This window comes from Camelus bactrianus, chromosome 6 (assembly GCF_048773025.1).
Source record: "Camelus bactrianus isolate YW-2024 breed Bactrian camel chromosome 6, ASM4877302v1, whole genome shotgun sequence".
Taxonomy (NCBI): domain Eukaryota; kingdom Metazoa; phylum Chordata; class Mammalia; order Artiodactyla; family Camelidae; genus Camelus; species Camelus bactrianus.
The window spans coordinates 80,574,988-80,598,170 of record NC_133544.1 but is presented as its reverse complement, the minus strand read 5'-3'; the positions used below and the strand labels follow the sequence as shown (position 1 = coordinate 80,598,170).

General features: G+C 34.0%; 1 protein-coding gene across 3 annotated transcripts in view; it reads left to right on the top strand.

Moving 5' to 3' along the window:
* The window catches only part of DMXL2 (Dmx like 2), a 133,236-nt gene that overhangs the window by 35,917 nt on the left and 74,136 nt on the right, over positions 1 to 23,183 (top strand). For all 3 annotated transcript variants that reach the window (XR_012507665.1, XM_045506239.2, XM_010969516.3), the window contains exons 7-13: positions 10,492 to 10,670; positions 12,818 to 13,001; positions 15,553 to 15,727; positions 19,985 to 20,224; positions 20,705 to 20,976; positions 21,601 to 22,297; positions 22,645 to 22,766. Coding sequence is in view for 2 of the 3 variants with exons in the window: in XM_045506239.2 (XP_045362195.2) it covers positions 10,492 to 10,670; positions 12,818 to 13,001; positions 15,553 to 15,727; positions 19,985 to 20,224; positions 20,705 to 20,976; positions 21,601 to 22,297; positions 22,645 to 22,766 (1,869 nt within the window). In the remaining variant the exon portion in view is untranslated. The remainder of the gene's footprint in view (positions 1 to 10,491; positions 10,671 to 12,817; positions 13,002 to 15,552; positions 15,728 to 19,984; positions 20,225 to 20,704; positions 20,977 to 21,600; positions 22,298 to 22,644; positions 22,767 to 23,183) is intronic.

Here is a 23,183-nt window from a genome sequence, read left to right as displayed (position 1 = left end):
GATTGCTAGAATTTTATTTTTAATCACAAATGATGTTAGATCTTAGCAAATACTTTTTCTGCATCTAAGGATATTATCATTATTTTCTTATTTTTTCAAATTTTTTTTATTGTTAGTGGAGGTGCTGGGGATTGAACCCAGGACCTCGGGCATGCTAAGCATGCACTCTACCACTAAGCTATACCCTCCCCCTGTTTTCTCTCTTAATAAAATGAAATAAATGGACGTATTTTCAGGTGTTAAATAAACTTTGTGTTTCTGGAATAATCCCAACTTCACTGTAATGTGATATCCCTGCTGGATTTGCTTTGCTAATATTTTGTTTCAGATTTATGTGATCTATGTGTTAGAGTGAGATTTGGAAATAATTTTTCCTTTTTTGTGTAGGCATACCTAGTTTTATTGTGCTTTGCAGGTCCTTTTTTTTTTTTTTCCTTCAAATTGAAGGTTTGTGACAACCCTGTATTGTCAGATGATGGTTAGCATTTTTTAGCAATAAAGTATTTTTAAGTTAAAGTATGTACATTTTTTGAAGATGTAATGCAATTACTGCACACTTAATAGACTACTTAATTATAGTGTAAATGTAACTTTTATATGTGCTGGGAAACCAAAAAATTCGTGCAACTCCCTTTATTGCAATAGTATTTGTTTTAGTGCAGTGTCTGGAACTGAACCCCAGTATCTCTGAGGTATGCCTGTAATGTCCTTGACAGATTCTGATATCAAAGTCATGCTGGCCTCATAAAATGGGGTTAGAAAGTTCTCTTTATCTACTCTGTAGAAGGAGTTTGTGCAAAATCAGTGCGGTTTTCTTCTTAAATATTTGCTAGTGAAGCTATCTGGACCAGGAGTTTTCTTTGTAGAATTCAATTTTTAAAATAGTTGGAGGGCTATTTAGATTTATTTCTTTTTTATGTCAGGTTTGATTAGTTATATTTATCTAGAATTTGCCAGTTTTATCTAAATTTTCAAATTTATTGATATAAAGTTGTGCGAAACATGTTATCTTTTTAATGTCTATAATTCACATGTGATGATTTTTTTTCATTTTTGATATTGATTGTGCTTCCTCTCTTTTTTTCTTGATTCATCGCACTAAGGGTCAATGAATTTTATAAATCTTTTCAGAAAACTGACTTTTGGTTTTGTATATCTGTTCTTTTATTAATTTCTGTTTGGTTGTTCTGGTTTTTTTTTTTCTCCCCAAAACTTTTTGAGATGAATGTTCAGCCTTTTTTTAAGTATATATATGTTTAACACTAGATTTTCCTCTGAGCTTAGCTTTATCCCACAAGTTTCTTTCATGTCATGACTTTTGATATGTATTATTTTCATTATTATTCTAAATATAATTTTTTCTAATTTTTATTGTGATTCATTCTTTGATCCATGGATTGTCCAGAGAATGGATTAGAGTCACATTCAATTATTGTGGGGTGGAGGTAGATGGTGCAGAAGTATTTTATTGGTGGTGACAACTTTTATTTTACATTACTAAGTAGAATTTACAAGTAATTTGTGGTTAGAAGAATAACTACTGGTACCGTAATGACAGTGACTACTAATTGGTGAGAGTTATGTACCAGAAAGTGTGCCTTCAAAAAGCCTATGGGGCAAGCGCTACTCTCTCCTTGTACAGAAGGGGAAACTGCAGCTTGAGAACTTCCTGGAAACAGAGACAGGCAGAAGGCGGAGCTGGGATTTTAACATAGGTGTTTTGGATTTCAAAGCACCATAATCAGCTGGCTTTGTATTTCATTGAGAAAGTATTTGTTGCAAGTGTGTCTCGGGAGTGCTTTGAGGCTTGGGTAAGTATGCATTCTTCCAGAAAAGGTTTATGTAACTTGTACCAGGCACTTGGAGGCACACCCTACTCTAAGTAAATTCTCAGCTTGGAAGTAGTCCACACAGTGTACACTTGGGTCTCATGAGGCCCATTTTGTGGTTACAAATACCCAGCAGAGACCTCTTTCTGTACTTAAAGTCCAGGTGCAGATGGAATCTTCCTTATCATATCCCTTTCCAGAGAGGACTTTTTCTTGATTTCACCCTTTCATTTAAGGATAGTCCATAGGTCTTTTCTTTTGGTAGTATGCAGGTACCTCTGGTTTGACTTACGTTGTGTGCGCACTGCGTTGTCTCTGTGTAGCTGCTGTATGTAAAACTGAAGCTCTGTGCCACTGGATGTTGGTGAATTCCCTTATGACAGTCTGCACTCCCATGCTAGCATTTGTTTACTGTGGATTCTTGCCTAAGAAAATAGGTACTCAGAAGAGAACTTTGATAAGCTGCCATCACCCACCTGTATCTATCCATCCCCCTCCGTTGGAGCCTGTATGTTCTGCCTTCCCTTGTGTTGCCATGGATGCACTGTCCACTCTTATGCGGGACCAATTCCTTCACTTGTGGACGGGATGGCACTTGTCCTTGCTTACCTGGCTCATTATTACAGTCATACCCTCTCTTACTTAGTTTCTCCTTCTCCCTTTGGGCATCCTACTAGCATATGTTATGAATTGAATATTTGTGTCCCCCTCCCAAATTCATATGTTGAAGCCCTAACCCCCACCCCCCAAGTGATGATATTTGGAGATGGGGCCTTTTGGAGGTAATTAAGGTTAGATAAGTTCATGAGGGTGACCCTCACAATAGGAATAGTACCCTTAGAAGAAAGATTCCACCAGAGAGCTTGCTGTCTGTCCCCCACATGAAGACATGGAAAGAAGGTGGTTGTCTTCCAGGAAGAGAGCTGTCACCAGAACCCAACCATGCTGACACCCTAATCTGAGACTTCCAGCCTCCAGAACTGGGAGATAATACATTTCTTTATTAAGCAACCCAGTCCAGGATACTTTGTTATGGCAGCGTGAGCTGACTCATACAGCATAGCATACCAGACGTGCGGTAATCGGTCCCTCTCTTAAACAAACAACGATAACAAAAAGTATCTCTTGACCTTCCCTCTCAGCTTCTGTTAATTTCTTTGCCCTCCTTAGAGCATCTTGAAAGGGTTGCTTGTTAGTTGTTGTCTCCAAGTTTTCCTCCTTGTTTTCTATTGCACTGTTGTTCTCTTTACCTAGAAAACTCCTTCCCCCAGAGACCCATGTGGCTTTTCCCCTTGAGGGTCACTGTCTCAGTGAGGCTCTCCCTAAGCACCCCTTTTAAAATTGCATCTCACCTCCCACTGTACATTCTGTTCCCTTCACCTGCCTGAATTTCACTCCTAACACTATGTCTAGGAGTCTGTATTAGTTTTCTATTATTGCATAACAAGTTACCTCAAACTTAGGAGCTTAAAACCACACATTGATTACCTCAGCTTCCGTGGGCTAGGTGCCTGGAGATGGCTTAGCCGTGTACTGTGATGAGGGACTCTGAAGGCTGCAATAAAGGTGTCACCGGGGCAGAATTCTTACCTGGAGGCTTGGCTGGGGCAGAATCATCTTCCGAGCTCACTTGGGTTATCGGCAGAATTTATGTCTCTCTAGCTGTATGACAGGGCTTGTAGCTGACTTCTCTCATATATATATTCTTAATGTTTCTGATTGTCTCCCTTTACTTACCTAGTGTGTGATGTTTGCCTCTGCTGTGTGTCACAACTGGCTAAAACCTTGAGAGCATTTTAGGATATATGGTCTCTTGACAAGGTCACTTGGTGCTTTAAAAACTATTAATGGGCTATGTCAGATGATCATTACTCATTGTCTGAATATCTTCTTATCTGAACTCTCATCCCTGATGAATCTGAAAGATACATTTGTGCTTGAGACAAAAGTAAGTAGTAAGTCTAAAAGCACGTCCTCTAAAATGAGAGATTTTAAGCTCCTCAGAGGTGATTTGTATGCGTATTCCATAATGCCAGTATCTTCTTTCTCTGAATTTTTATTGTACACAGTCTTAACAATTGACTATTGAGTATTTTTAATATTTTATTAGTCACATTTTCTTAAGATTTCAATGTTCAATTTAACTAGGAGCCAAATGTTTCAGATACCACATCTAATTAAGAGCCTTTTGATAAAAAGAACAGAAACTATCTTTGTAATGTTGGCTCCCTCTTCCCTCCAATCTGTTCTGCTGCTGTTAATAAAGCCAAGTTTGACTTGATGAAACAGATGGTAACTGTGATCTGCCACTAGAAAGCATTTTCTACCGCCTCTGCTACACATGGCAGAATTTTGGTTCAGATGTTTTGGGTTTTGGGGACTCAAATCCAACTACCTTCAGGATTTTTAATATTATACTTCATTGAGCACTTTTGTGGTAAGATCTGTTTTTAGTAAGTGTGGTAAATTAAGAGTATTTTCACTTTTTATTTGAGCTTAAAGTAAGGTCTTACTTATTAAAGAGCCCTTTGTCCCCACAAGACATACTTGATTAAATCTTCAGCTTAAGAATTTTTTTTTCTGGTTTGCTTGCTAGATGTTTATCTCGTTTATTTTTATGAATTTTGTTTTACTAAACTTTGTTTTTACATTATTCTAATCACTATGAATAAATTTAGTTTATAAAGTTTGTATCTGAACACTGTAACAGTTGGTTATTTTGTAAAATTTGAAAGTTACTTAAAATAGTTTTGGTTTTTCCAAGAACATTTTTCTTTAATAGAAGATTACCTTTTTTGAGTAAAACATTGAGCTTTCTAAGGGCTAGGATGAGAAAAATTTGTGAGAGTGATTGTGGCAGGAAGGGAGGGAGCAGATTACAGACTGTTCTCAGAAACTTCTCATCCCCTTCTTGAGAGCGAGTCTGTTCCTAGATTCAGTGTTTCAGTTATTTAAGGATTGGCTTATTGACCTTTATTCCCCCCTTTAATGTGGAAATAACTTTTTAAACATGATATGTATTTATTGTTAAGAGAAACATGCAGAGAAAATGAAAATCCCCCGGCAGGTAGCCCTCCCTCTTTCACCCCCCCAAAGTCACTGCTCTCATTTAATATATATTCTTTTAGACTTTTCTATGCCTTTGTAAACCACACAGAAGTCTGTGTGTGTGTACATACATATTGTTTAAGGTGATTTCTTCACTTACTGTATCATAGATAGATAGGTTAATATGCATACATCTATTCTTTTTAAAGGTGACATAATTTTCCATCATATGAATGGATATGTGCCATAATTTAACCAGACAACTATCAATGAACATTTAGTGGCTCTAATTTTTTTCTACTACTATTAAAAATGAATATCCTTGTACATAAATCTTGCCCTATTATTTTTTTATAATTAACTTTATATGGTGTAATTATATGTAATTAACATAAAATAAAATTGTTTAAAAAATGTTCAGGTCAGTGAATTTTGACAAACTTAGAGACCTGTGTAATCATCACCACCATCAAGTTACAGGACAGTTCTGTCATCTCATAGGGTTTTGTTTTACCTCTTTCCAGTTAATCCTCACTCCCATCCCTAGTTCCAGGTAGTAAATAGCTGCTCTGCTGTTACCACTGTTGATTAGACTTGTCTTCGCTGGGGTTTCATGTAAATGAAATTGTATAGTACGTACTCTTTTGTGTCTGAATTCTTGCACTTAGCACGGTGTTTTGTGATTCATCCATTTTGTGTGCATCAATAATTTGTTCTTTTTATTTCCGAGTTGAATTCCATTTTATATTCCATATATATTCCATTCCATGATATAGTATATGAATGTATTATAATTTGTTTAGCCATTCACCTGTTGATGGATATTTAGGTTAGTTGGAGTTTTAAGCTAAAATGAACAAATATATCATGACCATTCATTTGCAAGTCTTTCTGTAAACATTTCTTTTTATTTCTTATGGGTAAAAAATACCTAGGAGTGGAATTAGTGGGTCACATGGTACTTTACAAAAAAGTACCAAACCCTTTCCAAAGTTGTACCATTTTGCATGCCCACTAGTAATTGAATAGTTTCAGTTGCTCCACTTTCCTGCCAAGATTTGGTATTGTCAGCCTTTTTAATATTAGTCATTCTAATAGTTGTGTAATTGTGTCTTATTGTGGTTTTAATATGTATTTCCCTGATGTCTAACAATATTGAGCACATGCTTATTGTATACTTTTGTTGATAGAGTTTATTTGTCCTTTGCTCATTAAAAAAATTGGATTGGTTTTCTCGTTATTATAGAGTTTAAGAGTTCTTTTCATATTCTAGCAAAATTGAGAGATAAATGTGTTGTAGATATTTTCTCCCAGCCTGTGACTTGCCTTTTCATTTTTTTGGATGTCTTTTGATGTTCAGAAGTTTTTAATTTTGAAGAAGTCCAACTTAGCAATTATTTTTTTTTTATTGGTTTGTGCTTTTGGGTCGTAGATATAAGAAATCTTTGTCTACCCAGAAGTCACAAAGATACTTTACTGTGTTTTCTTTTAGAAGTTTTATAGTTTTGACTTTTACACTTTGAGATTTTTTTTTTAATTTGAAGTCAGTTTTTTCTCAAAGGGATATCAAGATATTACAGTGGCATTTCTTAAAAAGGCAGTCCATTCTCCATTGAATTTCTTAGACAGCTTTGTTGAAAATCAATTATCCGTACATTTGTGGATCTGTTCCTGGTCTCTATTTTGTTCTGTTAATAAATATGCTAATAATGTATCTTGGTTATTGTAGCCTTTTAGTTAATTTTGAAATCAGGTAGTGGGAATCACCTGACTTTGTCCTCTTCTTTTAAAATATTTTTGGTGGTGTCAGCCTTGATTTCCACACAGATATTGTCAGTTTCTACAAAAGACTTTCTGTGATTTTGATTGTGTTTACATTGTATCTCTAGAGGTCAGTTTGGGAAGAATTATACATCAGTTACTTTTGGTCTTCTGATCTATAAATGTTTTTATTTAGGTTTTCTTTCCCTTAGCAGTGTTTGTTATCTTCCTAATGTAAAAGATACTTAAGGAAATTATATTTCCAATTGTTGCTAACATATAGAAATAGAGTTGATTTTTGAATTTTGATCCTTAGTTTTATGACCTTGCTTGTCAGCTCTAGCAGCCTTTTTTGGTAGGTTTCTTAGGATTTTGTAAATAAAGACAGTTTTACTTCTTCCTTTCTAATCTGTATGCCTTTTGTTTTTTTCTCTTACCCAATATTTTGCAAGTACCAGGACTAGTACAGTGTTGAGTAGAGTCGATGAGAGCAGTGATTCTTGTATTGCTCCCAGTTTTATGGGAAAAGCATTGTCTTTCACCATTACACATGATGTGATTAGTAGGTTTATTGTAGATTGATTTGATCATGTTGAGTATGTCCCTTCTATTTGTCCTAGTCCCTGTTCCCATGCTGAGAGTGTTTTTCTCCTTATGAATTAGTGTTTACTTTTGTCAAATGCTTTTTCTGTATATAAAGAGATAATTATGTAAGAATTCTTTTTCATTCTGTTAATATGATAAAATATGATGATTGATTTTTGCAGTGTCAAACCTGCTTTTCTTTGCTAGGATAAACTCCACTTGGTCATGATTTTTTTTTAATATACTGCTGGATTAGGTTTGCTACTAATTTATTAAAGATATTTGAATCTTTGTTCATGAAAGAGATTCATGCACAGTTTTCTTATGTCTTTGGTTGTAGTATCTGGGTAATAATACTGCCCTTTACAACGAGTCCTTTCCCTCAGTTTTCTGAAATAATTTGTGAAGGATTGGTGCTATTTCTTCCCTAGATGTTTGGTAAAATTCATCAGGAAAGCCATCTGGGCCTAGCATTTTAGTTGTTTTAGGGTTTTGTTTTTTGGTAAGAAGATTTCAAATTGTGAATTCAGCATCTTTAATAGATGTACAGCTATTGAGGTTTTATATTTCTTCCTTTGTCAATTTTTGGGAAATTTTTTTTCAAGGAATTTAACTGAAATTGTTGAATTTATTATGATAAAATTGTTCTTAATATTCCCTTGTTGTTGTTATAATATTTGCAGGATCTGTAGTCCCCTCTTTCATTCTTTTTTCAAAAATTTCATTTTATTGAGTTAGTCAATTTACAATGTTGTGTCAATTTCCAGTGTAGAGCACAATTTTTCCGTTATATATGAACATACATGTATTCATTGTCACATTCTTTTTCACCGTGAGCTACCACAAGATCTTGTATACATTTCCCTGTGCTATACAGTATAATCTTGTTTATCTATTCTATATATACCTGTCAGTATCTACAGATTTCGAACCCCCAGTCTGTCCCTTCCAACCCTCCTCCCCCCTGGCAACCACAAGTTTGTATTTTATGTCTATGAGTCTGTTTCTGTTTTGTATTTATGTTCACTTGTCTTTTTCTTTTCTTTTTTTAAGATTCCACATATGAGCGATCTCATATGGTATTTTTCTTTCTCTTTCTGGCTTACTTCACTTAGAATTACATTCTCCAGGGCCATCCATGTTTCTGCAAATGGCATTATGTTGTTGTTTTTATGGCTGAATAGTATTCCATTGTATAAACATACCACCTCTTCTTTATCCAGTCATCTGTTGATGGACATTTAAGCTGTTTCCATGTCTTGGCTATTGTAAATAGTGCTGCTGTGAACATTGGGGTGCAGGTGTCTTTTTGAAGTAGGGTTCCTTCTGGATATATGCCCAGGAGCTGGATTCCTGGGTCATATGGTAAGTCTATTCCTGGTCTTTGGAGGAATCTCCATACTGTTTTCCACAGTGGCTGCACCAAACTGCATTTCCACCAGCAGTGTAGGAGGGTTCCCTTTTCTCCACAGCCTCTCCAGCATTTGTCATTTGTAGACTTTTGAATGATGGCCATTCTGACTGGTGTGAGGTGATACCTCTTTGTCCCTCTTTCATTCTTGATAATGGTAATTTGTGTTTTCTCTCCAAATACTTTTGATTACTCTATATAGATTATGAATTTTATTAATGTCTTCAAAAATAGCTTTTGGATTTATTGATTTCTTTATATTTTTTGTATTTTATTTCATTGGTTTTTATTCCTACATCTCTTTAATGTGGGTTCACTTTGCTCTTTTACTGATGCTTCAGGTAGAAGCTTAAACCATTGATTGAGACCTTTTCTGACGTGAGCATTTAAAGCTATACATTTCCTTCTAAGCACTAATGTAGCTGCAACTCCCAAATTTTGATGTTTTGCTTTCGTTTTCATTCAGTTCAAATCAAATTTGAAGTGTTTTGTTTAGTTTACAAATATTTGGGAATTTTCTTGCTGTCTTTCTTGTCTGTTTCCTGGTTTAATTTTGTGTGATTTTAGACAGTAACAGATGAAAGTGATGGGGCTGGTTCATTTGAGGTGGAGGCTTGTGGAAATGCGGGAAGGGGCTGGATTGCTCCCTGCGTGTGGAAGCTCTCTGACTTCCATTTATGACTTGCAGAGGCTCTGAGGTACCTCCAGGGTTTTTATAGTACATAGTCTGAAACTACTGCCATAGTTTGTGGAGTAAATTTGGTTAGGTGAAAATGATGCTCAGGTGAGCAAAGTACTTGGAGGAAAGGAACTAGTGCATTGTTTAGTGGTTGTCTCAGAATCGGAACTTAAAGAGATTTCCTGTGTAAGTCAGATGCCCAAGTGAGACCTTAATGGAAACATACATTATGCGGTATAGTTTGAACATGAGCACTAAGATGGAAAAAAACAAGTCTGTCTAGTCCAGGTGAAAATATTTGGACTTATACACATTTTTCAGGAATACGTAATTTCATTGTTTCTTAAGAGATTAAGATTTTTACATAAATGGTATCATTTTACTATTTTCCTTTGTGTACTTTTCACCTTTGAAGATGAAGCATTATAAAGGAGATAGTTTCTTTAAATAAGATAAAATTATTCAGACCTTTAACAAAATTCTTAGAACTAAATAAAGTGATAAAGTCAGTGCCTGTTGTTATATCTGTAAATATCTTAAGTGGTCATAGAGGTGGTTCCTGAAAACTGCCTAAATGCCTTCTCATCATGTTAGAAGTAGGGATCAGAAAACTTTGGTCCATGAGCCAAGGATGGTTTTTACTTTTTAAAGAGTTAAAAGAAAAAAAAAAAACCAAGAAGAATCTCTGTCACAGGCTTTGTGGTCCACAAAGCCTTACTTACTTGGCCCTTTACAGAAGTTTGCTGGTTCCTGACTTAGAGTAAGGAGCAATTCATATCGAAAAAGGATTTGTTTCATCCTTTCAGATCTCTTCAAAAAGGAGAAGATGATAATAATGACTGATAACATGGCTTCTTCCTGTCCTTTCTTATTTCATCCAAGCTGGCATCTGGTTTCAGAGCTACCCTTGTTTATTGAAGTGGGGGAATTTGGCATCGATCTCTATTTGAAAACCAACATGATGTAGAGAATATTGTTAATGGACACATTGTCCACTTATTTCTAAAGAATAGTATTATTTAGAGTAATAAGCATCATTTTAGATTTGGTTTTGTACTATATATAGGTCACCTGTTAGTTTTTGTATATAGCTTTATTTTTAAAGCTTCTTCAGACTACTTAAATTTTGAATTGTGTGTGTACGAATTAATTTTATGTTGACCTATGTATTTTTGCAGGATGATTGTCTTTTGAAAGTATGGTATCCTATGACTGGTTGGAAGTCTTCAATTATACCTCAGGATCATCATGAAGTGAAAAGGAGACAGGCATCTACCCAGTTTTCCTTTGTTTATTTGGCACATCCCCGGGCTGTGACGGGTTTTTCATGGCGTAAAACTAGCAAGTATATGCCCAGGTTAGACAACTGTGTCATGTAACTTCAGTTGGTATAGTTATATGTTTATAAAAATAATGAAAACAAAGGTTCTTTTAATTGACATGGTGGCAGTTTAGAGCACAGGTTCTGGGTGTCAGTTGCCTGAATTCAAATCCTGCTGTTGTTCAGACGTAGAAAATAAACTATGGTTACCAATGGGGAAAAGACGGGGAGGGATAAATTAGGAGTTTGAGATGAACAGATACAAACTACTATATATAAAATAGATAAAAAACAAGGACCTACTGTATAGCACAGGGAACTATATTTAATTTCTTATTTAATAATATATAATGGAAAAGAATCTGAAAAGAAAAAACATGTATAACTGAATTGCTTTGCTATACATCTGAAACTAACATAAATCAACTACACTTCAATAAAAAATAAAATTAAAAACAAAAAAACAAATTCTGTTACAAGCTTTGTGAGCATTTTAAAAATTAAAAAAAAATTTATTCATGTATTTAAGTATATTTTAGCTCTTTTCATGTTTTGAGCACTGGGGATATGGCAGCAAACAAGATAAATAGATCTTTTGTTCTCATGCAGTTTTTAATGCTAGGGATAGATGCTAACAGATGTCTTTTTTTTTTTTTTCGGTGTGTGAACTTTTGATTAAATTTCTTAAGCTCTCTATGCCTCTGTAGAATGAGGTAGTACCTGCATGTACCTCAGAGAGCCATATGAGACTGAAGTGTGTGGGTACGTGTGAATGCTTATACGGGCCTTTGCGTATCCCAGGCAGCGTTAGCTGGCGTTGTCAGTCGTAGCAGCAGCAGTAGATTCTAGGAAGGAAGCGTTTGTAAGGCACAGGAAAGCACACATTGAGGGAAAATAAACCATAGCAATAAACTGTCAGGAATACATATGGTGGGAAAGCGTATCAGATACAGTGAATAAATTAGCCAGATTTTTCTTATCGGGGCTATCAACAGAAACTTCTCAGAGAATTTATTACTGTAACTTTTTCCTCGTAGCGTCTCTGAAAAATGTTTAGAAGATTAAGCAAACTACAAAGAAGTCCATACAGATGGTTCCGGTATTACACATACAGTTCTAAAAATGCTTCTTGGAACTCTATTCATTCTTGATGGAGGATTACTTCATCTGTTAAATATATCTGAGCACTGTTTACACCTAATGGGAAATATAGCACATATTATAGAGGTGCTTGGTAAATAACTTGGGGAATTTATCCATTTTTGGAATCTAAAAGATTACTGTAACAATCTGCTTATTTGCGTCTATTGAAAACATTTGCAAAATACTACCTGTGAGTCAGACTCTATGTAAGTATTTTTTAATGGGAGATTTTCCCATAGTTAGCAGTTAAATCACTTCAGCGGCTTGATGCTGTGATATTTTTACTTAATGGAAATTGATTTACAGTTTGAAGTTATATTCTCCATACAGTTTTATTATGAATATGCTCACTTGTTTACCTATTTGTAACTATTTATAAGGAGGATCAAGCAAAATTCTGCAGCTCTTGCCATAAGCCACCTAGTTTAATTACATTTAATGATCTTTTATTATGGTCATTCTGCACTTTGCAATGACTAGGTTTTCTTTAGCTGTTTAGTTTGTTTTGCTTAAAAGGTACCAATCCTCCAGAGCCTTGTTCTCAAGCAGCACATGTGTAACCTGGCATTAATTTCTGTTTCCTTTGTCAGGACCGTTTCCTAGTTTTTGTGATGTCCCCAGCAGTACTGTGTGTGCTTTCAGGCTCTTTGATGGACCACTCTTTCTCCACAGCGTAATTTCTAAAGCAGTTGGAAGCATACTCTACTGTCATTTAGTTTAGCTGTTCAAGGCATAATTCTAATGAATTAAAGTGAGTGTTAAGGGACTGTTAAGTTGTTCTTATTTTATGGTAATTGATTGCACCCTGTATCCAGCCTGCTACCTTGCAGGTCTGAGCAGGTAATAAATGGGGGTTGGTGAGAGTGTAATAATCAGTGGAAATCCATTATCATTATTGGAAAATTAACTACACATAGATCATACTGTTAGTTTTGCACTAATGTAATCTTTATGCATGAAGAACTAAGTATTAGTAGCCTTTAATTAATTGATAGCATTGAGCCTCATAGTAACTTTTGTTTGTTTCTCTTTGTTGTTAGAGGGTCTGTCTGTAATGTGTTATTGACTTCATGCCATGATGGTGTCTGCCGGCTCTGGGCAGAAACCTTATTACCGGAAGACTGTCTTCTGGGTGAGCAGATTTGTGAGACTACCACTTCCAGCGTTGCCAGCAATCTTGCTCATGCTGGAAGGCACAAAGACAGAATACAACACGCTCTTGAGGTACTGTTATTTAAAATCGTAGATGAATTTTGAAGATAATGTGAATCTGGTGGGAATTCGTAAGCTAAGATGCAGATAGTGCACATGGTACACATAATAATGAAATTAATAGCAAAGAATTCTTACTTATTTTATGCCACGTAGAAGCCATATACAGATAGTAATGATTTCAGATTTGTAGTCTAGGTAAATAATATAAATTTAATTCTTTCGTTTTGCATGTCAAATGTGAAAATCTCTAGAAGTAAGCATCTTTGATTAGTAAAAACATGTAAAAGTTCTTGAAATTGGTTGTAATTAAAAATATTTTGTTTTTCAATTAAAAAAATTTGCTTTTGTTTCATAAGGATTAAATTTTATTTTTGTTTTACTTAAAATGACTATCAAATGATCCTTAGGGATAAAGATATTGTTAAGATAGTAAATGAACTTATTAAAATTAAAAATTTAACACAATTATATATTTTGAAAGTGAAATAATTTTTCCAACTTTTAAATACAAAATATATGAAATAAAAGTGCTTTCTAAGAAATCAGATTATTTATGATACAGTAGGAACTGTTGTGTCCATTATGATTAGGGAATAAAATGAGATAAACACATTATTGAAAATTATCAGAGATTTATTATAATAAACGTAGGTTACTAATTTTCTTGATTTTTCATGTGACTTTTTATTACACGAAGAATATGATTATTCTAAGTTAGTCTAGGAAAGAGAAAAAAATGTGAAATTTATAAACCAACTATTCCAGTTTGTGTGTGTATATGTTCTTTGTCTTTATTTGAATGATTGAGATCATTTTATACAGTAATGTTTTATAACTGGTTTTTTATACTTGATGTGTTACAAACATCTGTCTACATTACTAATTATACTTTTACATTGTACATTTACATTGACACTTTAATGATTGTATAGCCAAAATGGCTTTGCAGTTTTAGCAAGCAGAAATATTTTTGGGTTTGTGATAGGCCAAGGGTGTGGTCCTTAAAGGTTTCATATAAAGTAGTTCTGCTCTGATACTGTCTGTGATTGGGCATTATTTATAAATTTTTTCAACATTTAAAGCATAAATGGAATTAAAACCAGAAGTCAGAACAGTTTTGTTTTGCTATTGATTGAAATTTAGTGGGATAAAGTATTTAATTTACTAGATGTTTCCAATCATTTGTATATACTTGTGTAACATATTTTACCTTTAAATTACATGAGTTTTTGGAGACTAAGGGCTTTTAGATGTCTTTTTATCCTCCATGTTACCTAATATATTGCTTTTCAAGTATTAAATTGAATTACTAACTGCTACATAAAATAAAAGCCAAAATGTAACTAAAGATGTAACCAGTGATTTGATACACTTTTGCTACTTTTAATAATGTTATTAATAATGTTAAAATTGTTTTTAATAGAAAAATCCTAATTATCTGACTTATGAACTATTTTTCTTTCTAATGTCCTTTCCTACAAAACTCCTAACTATAAGGTCTGTATAATTCTGTATGTGCTTAAGTTATACACTTTGTTCCTAGAGAAAATAACCAGCCAATATTATACCAGCCTTGCTAAACTAATTAAAAATAATGATTAATGTCAAAGATGGAGTGAGAATAACTTGAGACGTATAATCAGAGAAATAAGCAACTCCAGAGCAAGGAGACCAGAGGCAGAGGACACACCGTAGAGCTGATACTGTTTTCCACATGAAAAGGGATAAGGGCTGTGGAAATTGAAAGGAAGGACCAGATGTTTCACTTCAGTGCAGAAAGAACTGAGAGGATGCTACGTTTAACTTAACTGAATGTGAAGAACAAAGGAAAAGAATGAGATACTATTATAAAGCATGGTTTTGGGGGTGGGTTAGGTGACAGAGTAAGGAAATGTGGTGAAGGTGGGGTTACAGTGTGCAGAAAAGGTCGTGCTGAGAGTGACATGGCCTCATGTCCAGATAGTTCAGATGATTCAGTATGCCAGTGGAGAATTTTTATCACAGAGACGTGTCTCAATTTAAGCAAATCCCATAGGTCAACACTTACGTGAGGTCATTCCTGGCTGCTCTTATCTGAGTAGATACCCCTTGTCATTGTATATTTTTGTACTCTCTTTTTATCTTTATAATAGAGGTCATATGTTAGATTATTTTAGTTGACTGTTTAGCTCTAGGTGAAAAATTTGGGGAGAAATATTACTCTTCCTGGTAGGAAGATATGGATTCCTTTTTTTTTTTTTAATTTTAAGTTTTATGACTAGTAAGTTTCATCTCAGTTCCGGGATATCCTGAAAAAACTAGACTTTGGACTGCTAATTTTAGTAGGGGTTTCTGTAGATAATATTAATAAGTATTTTTGAGCAACTGCTGCCTTGAACTATAATTTACAAGACCAATGGAGAATACATTCAAAATTGTTCTATTGTAGTTAAAATTTCCTTTAAGATGGTCAGGTTTTACAGAGAGGAAACTTGTAGAATCCTTAGTAACTGAAAGTACTTTGATTGGCATTTATTAGACTTTCCAGACTTGGGAGTTAGTAATTATTTTTCTGTTTTAGACAATACACCATTTGAAAAATCTAAGAAAAGGGCAAAGGAGGTCTTCTGTTCTTGTAACTCACGCTGAATTAACGCCTGACCAGATGGCAACACATGAAGTTCAGAGACACATTTCCCACCACGCAAATGCTCTGTGTCATTTTCACATTGCAGCAAGCATCAATCCTGCCACAGGTAAAGGATAGTAGTTTTATTTCTTGTAAATATGCTGAAATAAGATAAGTAAATAGAAAAGTGGGACAACTTTTATACCCTGTTTTTAATTTTATGTCAGTACGCCATGTTTCCTTTTAAAATACTCCTTATTTGCAATAGGAATATAATATAAGGTACCTTTTCTTAAATCGAGAATATGATTCTCAGGGGATAACTTCAAATAAGTTTTTTCAGCAGCATTGTTTATCCAGCGTACAGCAAGGTTTCTAAGTAAATTAAAACTGAGAAACTCTAATTTACTGAGAATGAATGAAACTGAGAACGAACACAAGTGGTGGCAGCCTGGTTAATTTGGGTGATTTTCCTCCTTTTTATATTTTCACTATTATTCTTTCTTCTCAGCTCTTCTTCATGACTTTAAGTGTATTTTTGCATAGTTGCTCTCATATTTCAGCATATCTTATTCTCTACTCCCATAGACTTTCTTGTCCCACACCTAGGAAAAGACACTTTTTCTTACTAACCTTGATACTTTCTTTTTGCTCTTTTCTACCCATGTGGTTGAAAAGTATTTTGAGGCAGGTTCAGTGTTGGCAAAAGCATATTCAAAAGCTTTTATTTAAGGTCATTGTTTAAAAAAAAAAAACATTGTTTTCTTTCTACATGAAAAACACTTGAGAAGACCTGTAAGTTTCATATCACATTGCTGGTAGAACTATATTTATATAAAGTTATACTCATTTTTATTTTGAAATGGAAGTCTTTTGCTTCAGGGTGCAGAGGATTTTATTTTATTTGTTTTTTATTTTTTTTTTAATTGAAATATAGTCAGTTTACAATGTGTCAATTCCTGGTGTACAGCACAATTTTTCAGTCTTGCATGAATATACATACATTCATTTTCTTATTCTTTTTCACCATGAGCTACTACAAGGTACTGAATATCCTTCCCTGTGCTATGCAGTATAAACTTATTTATCTGTTTTACACATCCCAGACAGTACTGCAAATCTCGAACTCCCTGTTTATCCCTTCCCACCCCCTTCCCCGGATTTTATTTTTCAATGTTTATTTATATAAAGGTGATATTCAGTAAATACAGTTCCAAAAGAGTGACCTTTCGATGCTTTCCCCCATTGAGCAGTGGCCCTGTCAGATATGTGCTGTCCACTGTGGTAGCCACTAACCACATACAGCTCTTTGAGCACTTGAAATGTGGTTAGTCCAAACTGAGATATACTGTAAAATACACACTGGATTGCTAACACTTTGAAACAATAAAACAATGTAAGGTCTTTATGAATAATTTTCTTTAATATTGATTACATCTGGAAATGATATTTTGCATTTATTGGGTCAAATAAAATATGTTGTTATAATTAAGTTTACCTGTTTCTTTTTCCCTCTTATAGTGTGGCTAGTAGAATAAAAATTACGTATTTGTCTTGCATTTGTTTGCATTATATTTCTATTGAATAGCACTGTTCTAGCTGATTAAATGTTACTTTGATTGTATTAGTTTTCTGATCTAACATATTAATTATATTCCAGGATTGTCTTTATAACATTACTTGTTTTCAAAATGGTGGTGATTTTAGATTTTTATAAACTTTTAACCTTTTTAAAGAACCTCATCTTGAGTTATTGACTGTGATGAAGACCTAACTTCAAACAAAATGTAGTTAGTAGTAGTATGCAGTAAACTCAATAAATGTTAGAAACCTTGGCTTTTTAACTGTATACACTATCCTGATCAAATGGAATAGGATCACAGGACTGTCCCCTGTGGATACGCATTCTGACTGATCATTTGAGTCTGAGTACTGGTTATATCCTGTAGCCATTGGGCCTTGTCTTCCAGCATCTTTAAAAACCTCACCATTTAACCACTTTTAACATCTTCACCCTAACTTACCTTCATATTATTTAAAAAATTATTTTGTACAAATATTTAATATCATGCATTTGTAGGTATGATATATAAATACGACATTTAGGTTGATCAAATTGATTGCAAATGCAAATAATTTTGCAGGACTCTTCTCCACTTTTTTTTCAGGAAAGCATTTTGAATCCTGCAGTAAAGCCAAAGCTTTAGTACAGCGAATACCATATACCCTTTACCCAGATTCACCAGTTGTTAACCTCTTGTCATGTTTGCTCTTTTTCCTCTCTTCTGCCTCTATATATATGTCTTTACTCCTTCCTCCCCTATTTTTGGCTGAGCCGTTTGAAAGTAAAGTTCTGCCAGCATTTTCCTTTACCCTCTGAATATTCTATGACATTTCCAAAATATCTCAAAATGTGTCTTCTAATAAAAGGAGTATTTGCCTTTGTAACCTCAGTACTGTTACTGCATGCAGGGAATGTAGAAAAAATAATTTCATCTAATATATTATAGTTCATTTTAAAATATAGATTATTTTTATTTTTAAAATTTATTTTATTTTTTACTCTTCCATTAAGTTTATTTAAAATTTTTTTTTAAATTGAGATATAGTCAGTTTACAATGTTGTGTCAATTTCTGGTGTACAGCACAATTCTTCAGTCATGCATGAATATATATATATTCATTTTCTCATTCTTTTTCACCACGAGCTACCACAAGGTATTGAATGTATTTCCCTGTGCTATACAGTATAAACTTGTTTATCTATTTTATACATACCAGTCAGTATCTGCAGATCTCAAACTCCCAGTCTATCCCTTCTCACCCTCCTCCCCCCTGGCAACCACAGGTCTGTATTCTATGTCTGTGAGTCAGTTTCTGTTTTATATATAAGTTCATTTGTCTTTTTTTTTTTTTTTTTTTAAGATTTCACATATGAGTGATGTCTAAGGTGTTTTTCTTTCTCTTTCTAGCTTACTTCACTAAGAATGACATTGTCCAGGGCCATCCATGTTGCTGCAAATGGCGTTATTTTATCATAAAATTTTTTTTAAATTGAAGTGTAGTCAGTAACATGTTGAGTGGGGTGTATAGCACCATGTTTCAGTCATACATATACATACGTATATTTGTTTTCATATAGATTCTTATTAAAATGCATTTGTTATTTCTTTAAACTGCATTAATCGAAAATAGTCTCTTTGTCCCTCAGTTGTTAAAAAAGGTCAGTCTCAAAAAGGCTATCTTGTGTTTATCTTGTAGGATGTCTTGCAGGCTGAGTATCTGTCCATGATAAGATTTTGGTTAAACATTTTTAACAAGAATATTTCATAGGTATGTAAGGGATGTGTCTTACAAGATTGTTAATTTACAGATCCTATTTTATATGATTTGTTTTTTCTATCAGAAAACCAGGACTGTCATCCAGGAACTGGAGAGAGAACAACTTGAAAGTTTATTTAACATTGATACTCATTAGTAAAGCACTCCTAGAATATCCTATGCATTTCATCTTTAGATTTTCACTTCTTTTTGCAGAGGACTCATTTTCCCTTTATATTGAATGTATTATTTATAATTTGATTTGGGATTAAGGAGGTATATTTTTGAATTACACTGTTTTACATGAACTGGTCTATAGCATGCATTTCAGTTACCCCAAATGGAGAAAAAACACTATAAATTTGCGTGCCTTCCTATGTTCTTCCTTGAGATGATTTTCTCCCAACTTTTTAGGAAAATTTAAAACATTCATAAAAGTTGGATGAATGGTACAGTTAACACTCATTTCATTCACTTTGAGTCAACAATTGCTAACATTTTGCCAGTTGCTATATTCTCTCTGTATAGACACATATGTATGTGTGTATGTGAGTGAAATTTTTCCTTAATCTTTTCAAAGTAAATTACACACATCATGGCACATCACCCTTACATAGTTAATGAGCATCTCCTGAGAATAAAGGAATTCTCTTATGTAATCACAATACATTATCATACCTAAGAAAATTAGAAATAATCTCATAATCTCTAATATTCAGTTCATATTTAAATTTCAGTTATCTCAAAAATTTCTTGTATAGTTGCATTTCTGTTTTATATTTCTCTTCCCTCATCGCCAAACCAGGATTCAATAAAGGTTTGTGCATTTGGTGTATTTGGTTTTTAAATTAGTAATTTAACTCCATATAGGTCTGTGTCATTAGTTTTTAATATTTACATTTACCATTAAATTCAGTTAAAAGTTTTACAAATTCTGCTAGAGTTACATTGACTTTTTGTTTAGCATGTTTCCTGTGTCATGGAATTAGTCTTTATAAGCACTTATAATATTTTAAGACATTAAAAATTGATACTGAATCCTTTTTTTTTTTTTATTCCACAGATATTCCAAATGTCTTGGTTGGCACTGTATTTAACATTGATGATGGAAATGGGGGCTTTGTAGTTCACTGGTTAAACAACAAAGAATTTCATTTTACATCATCTATTGAAATATTTATGCAGCAATTAAGGAAACTTTCTGAAAAGCAGATAGATCATGAAAGCGATGAAGGAGATAGAGAAGATGAGGAACATTCACAGGAGGAAAGAGAGAGGGGCTTACATATGAAACTGGACCATGGTTAGTGTCCTGTGTTCAGATTTTTCTTTTTTTCTGGTTGGCAACTTTTTGTGATACCACTTTTGGTTTGTAATCTTCCCTTCCTTCTCACTTTTCCATTGATTCCATAGGTGTTTACTGACCAGTGCTATAGACCATCTGTGATTTAACTCTCTCTGCTTTGTTATATTGCATTGAGTAATGTATTACTTTGGAAGCCATGGTTTTTTTTTTTTTTGAAGGGGGGGTGGGTGGCCAAGTTTTGCTAATAATGATAATAATAATGATAGTGTGAATGAAATTTTTATTCATCTAAAATGAAGAAATATAGTAATTTTCAGTTCAGACCAGAAAAGTTTCCTTCCTTTTTTTTTTCCTGGCCATAAGTAGGAAAAGGAATTTATGATCTCTAAAGTTATATGCTATTTATGGATAGTCTAGTATGTAAAATAATTTTATAGTATTACTAGTATGTACTGATAAGTTTATTTTCTGATTTAGAATTATCCCTGGATAGAGAATCTGAGGCAGGTACAGGATCATCGGAACATGAAGATGGAGAAAGAGAGGGAAGTCCTAGAACCTGTTCACGTCCTAGTGTGCCAATGCCTCTGCCTACAGTCCTGCTTGACCGGAAGATCGAAATGCTGCTAACAGAATGGAATAAGAACCCTGACATGCTTTTCACCATACACCCTGTGGATGGTACCTTCCTAGTGTGGCATGTAAAGTACTTGGATGAATATAATCCTGGAATATTTAGACAAGTCCAGGTATATTTTACTGAAGCAGTTTTCAACATTTCTTAAAAAAAAGAGAGATGCTATTCAGATTTAGTAGGTTTTCAGAAATACTCAATGATTTTGTTTTTGATAAGCAACTGTGAAGAGAACAACTTACTACCAATGAGGAGCAATGATCACAAATTTTACAAACTTGATTAATTAAAAGTAAAATGAATTTGACTTTGAAATGTGATACTGAATATTTGAATATATGTGTATTAGCTTTTTTTCTGGAAATTCATAATATTTTGAATAAATTTAAGAAACTACCCTAAAATGTGACTGAGAATGAGTCCCCTTCTCCCCAGTTTTATTAATTAAATCTAGCTATCTTTATGTGTTATCTTTCTGAAAGATATTTATTTAGATCTGTGGTTGTAGTCATTTAGATGTTATCAGCAAGGCACTTGAAACTTTATTTCTTCAGTCTTCTGGGCTAAGAATAGAGATATGATATTACATAAATAGAGGAAAGGGATTAGACCATAATGAGGTTGAAAATATTTTTGGCTTGAAAGCTGAAGTTTGACATTTTGAAAATAGAAGTATTTTTGGAAGACTCTTGAGAGGAGGCAGACTACTTACACTGAATCATATAACTGTGTTTTTCAGGTTTCTTTTTCTTCTCGGATTCCTGTTGCATTTCCATCTGGTGATGCAAGCTCTCTTAGTAAAAATATCATGATGTATGCCTGTATAAATGCTACGAAAGAATCTCACCACACCCTGTTACACCAAGATACGATGCCTGTGTGCAGTCCTCAGGGATCACAGCCACACTCTAGATCACACAGCACACATATGAACATTTTAGCTCCCACAGTGATGATGGTCTCGAAACACATAGATGGCTCTTTAAATCAGTGGGCAGTCACTTTTGCTGATAAGTCTGCCTTTACCACTGTTCTAACTGTTTCTCACAAATTTAGATACTGTGGTCATCGATTTCACCTTAATGACTTGGCATGTCATTCAGTTTTACCACTGTTATTGACATCATCTCATCATAATGCTCTGTTGACTCCTGAATCAGATTGTCAGTGGGAACCAGACAGTAAATTAAATAGGTTAATGGATCCTGGAAGACACATGAAAGTTTCCTCGAAACAACCTCTTAGAAATGCAGCCACACGCACATTTCATGACCCAAATGCCATCTACAGTGAGCTCATCCTGTGGCGCGTGGACCCGATAGGACCTTTGTCATACACTGGAGGAGTATCAGAGTTGGCACGAATTAACTCTTTACATACTTCAGCCTTCTCTAATGTTGCTTGGCTTCCAACTCTTATTCCCAGTTACTGTCTAGGTAAGTGCTCGTTTTAATAGTGAAATTTAATAGAAGCTTCAAAACTGTTACGTATATACAAAATGCTGTCTGTTTGTCATTATCAGGAGGATTCTTAATAAGTATTCAGAATGTAGGCACCAGACTGATTGATGTCTAGAGTTTCTAGAAATTTTTTTTAATCTTCCTTCTCATAACCTATTTTCTATTGAAATTTTTCTTAATAATTTTATATCTATTGTATCTGTTTAGTTATGATTCTGAACCATGGTTATGCCTAAAAGGAGAAGTGTGACTGTTTTTTCTCATACTTCAGGCAGTGCTAATAATGAACTATATATCATAATACAAAGGGTTTGCTTTCTCAGGCACATACTGCAATTCTGCAAGCGCTTGCTTTGTTGCTTCTGATGGCAAAAATCTGAGACTCTACCAAGCTGTGGTAGATGCAAGGAAATTATTGGATGAACTGTCAGATCCAGAATCTTCAGTAAGTATTTGCTTATCTTTATTAATATACCTTAAGCTAATAAGGAATTCTCTTTTGACTTTGTTTAGGACTTTTATTTGTTATTTGGTGTTTAGGGAATGAGCATCTGTCCTGGGCTCTGTATGACAAGTTTGTTCTTAATTTATGTTTCAAGGCCACGGATCAAAATTACAGTCTATACATCACACATGCACACATTTTACATTTAAAAAAGGATTAAGATTTTTTTTCTGAAATATAATTTTTTTCTTGGCTTTTTTTACTCTCTAATTTGGTTCTTTTTCTTTGTTCAAGAAAGGTTTTAAGGCAGCTTTACCAAACTTTGTGTTTAGGTTGTAGAATTTGAAGTTTTCTGAACTTGATTTACTATTTTAAAAAATCCTCTGGTCAGAATATGTTGTCAGTGGCTGGCATCAT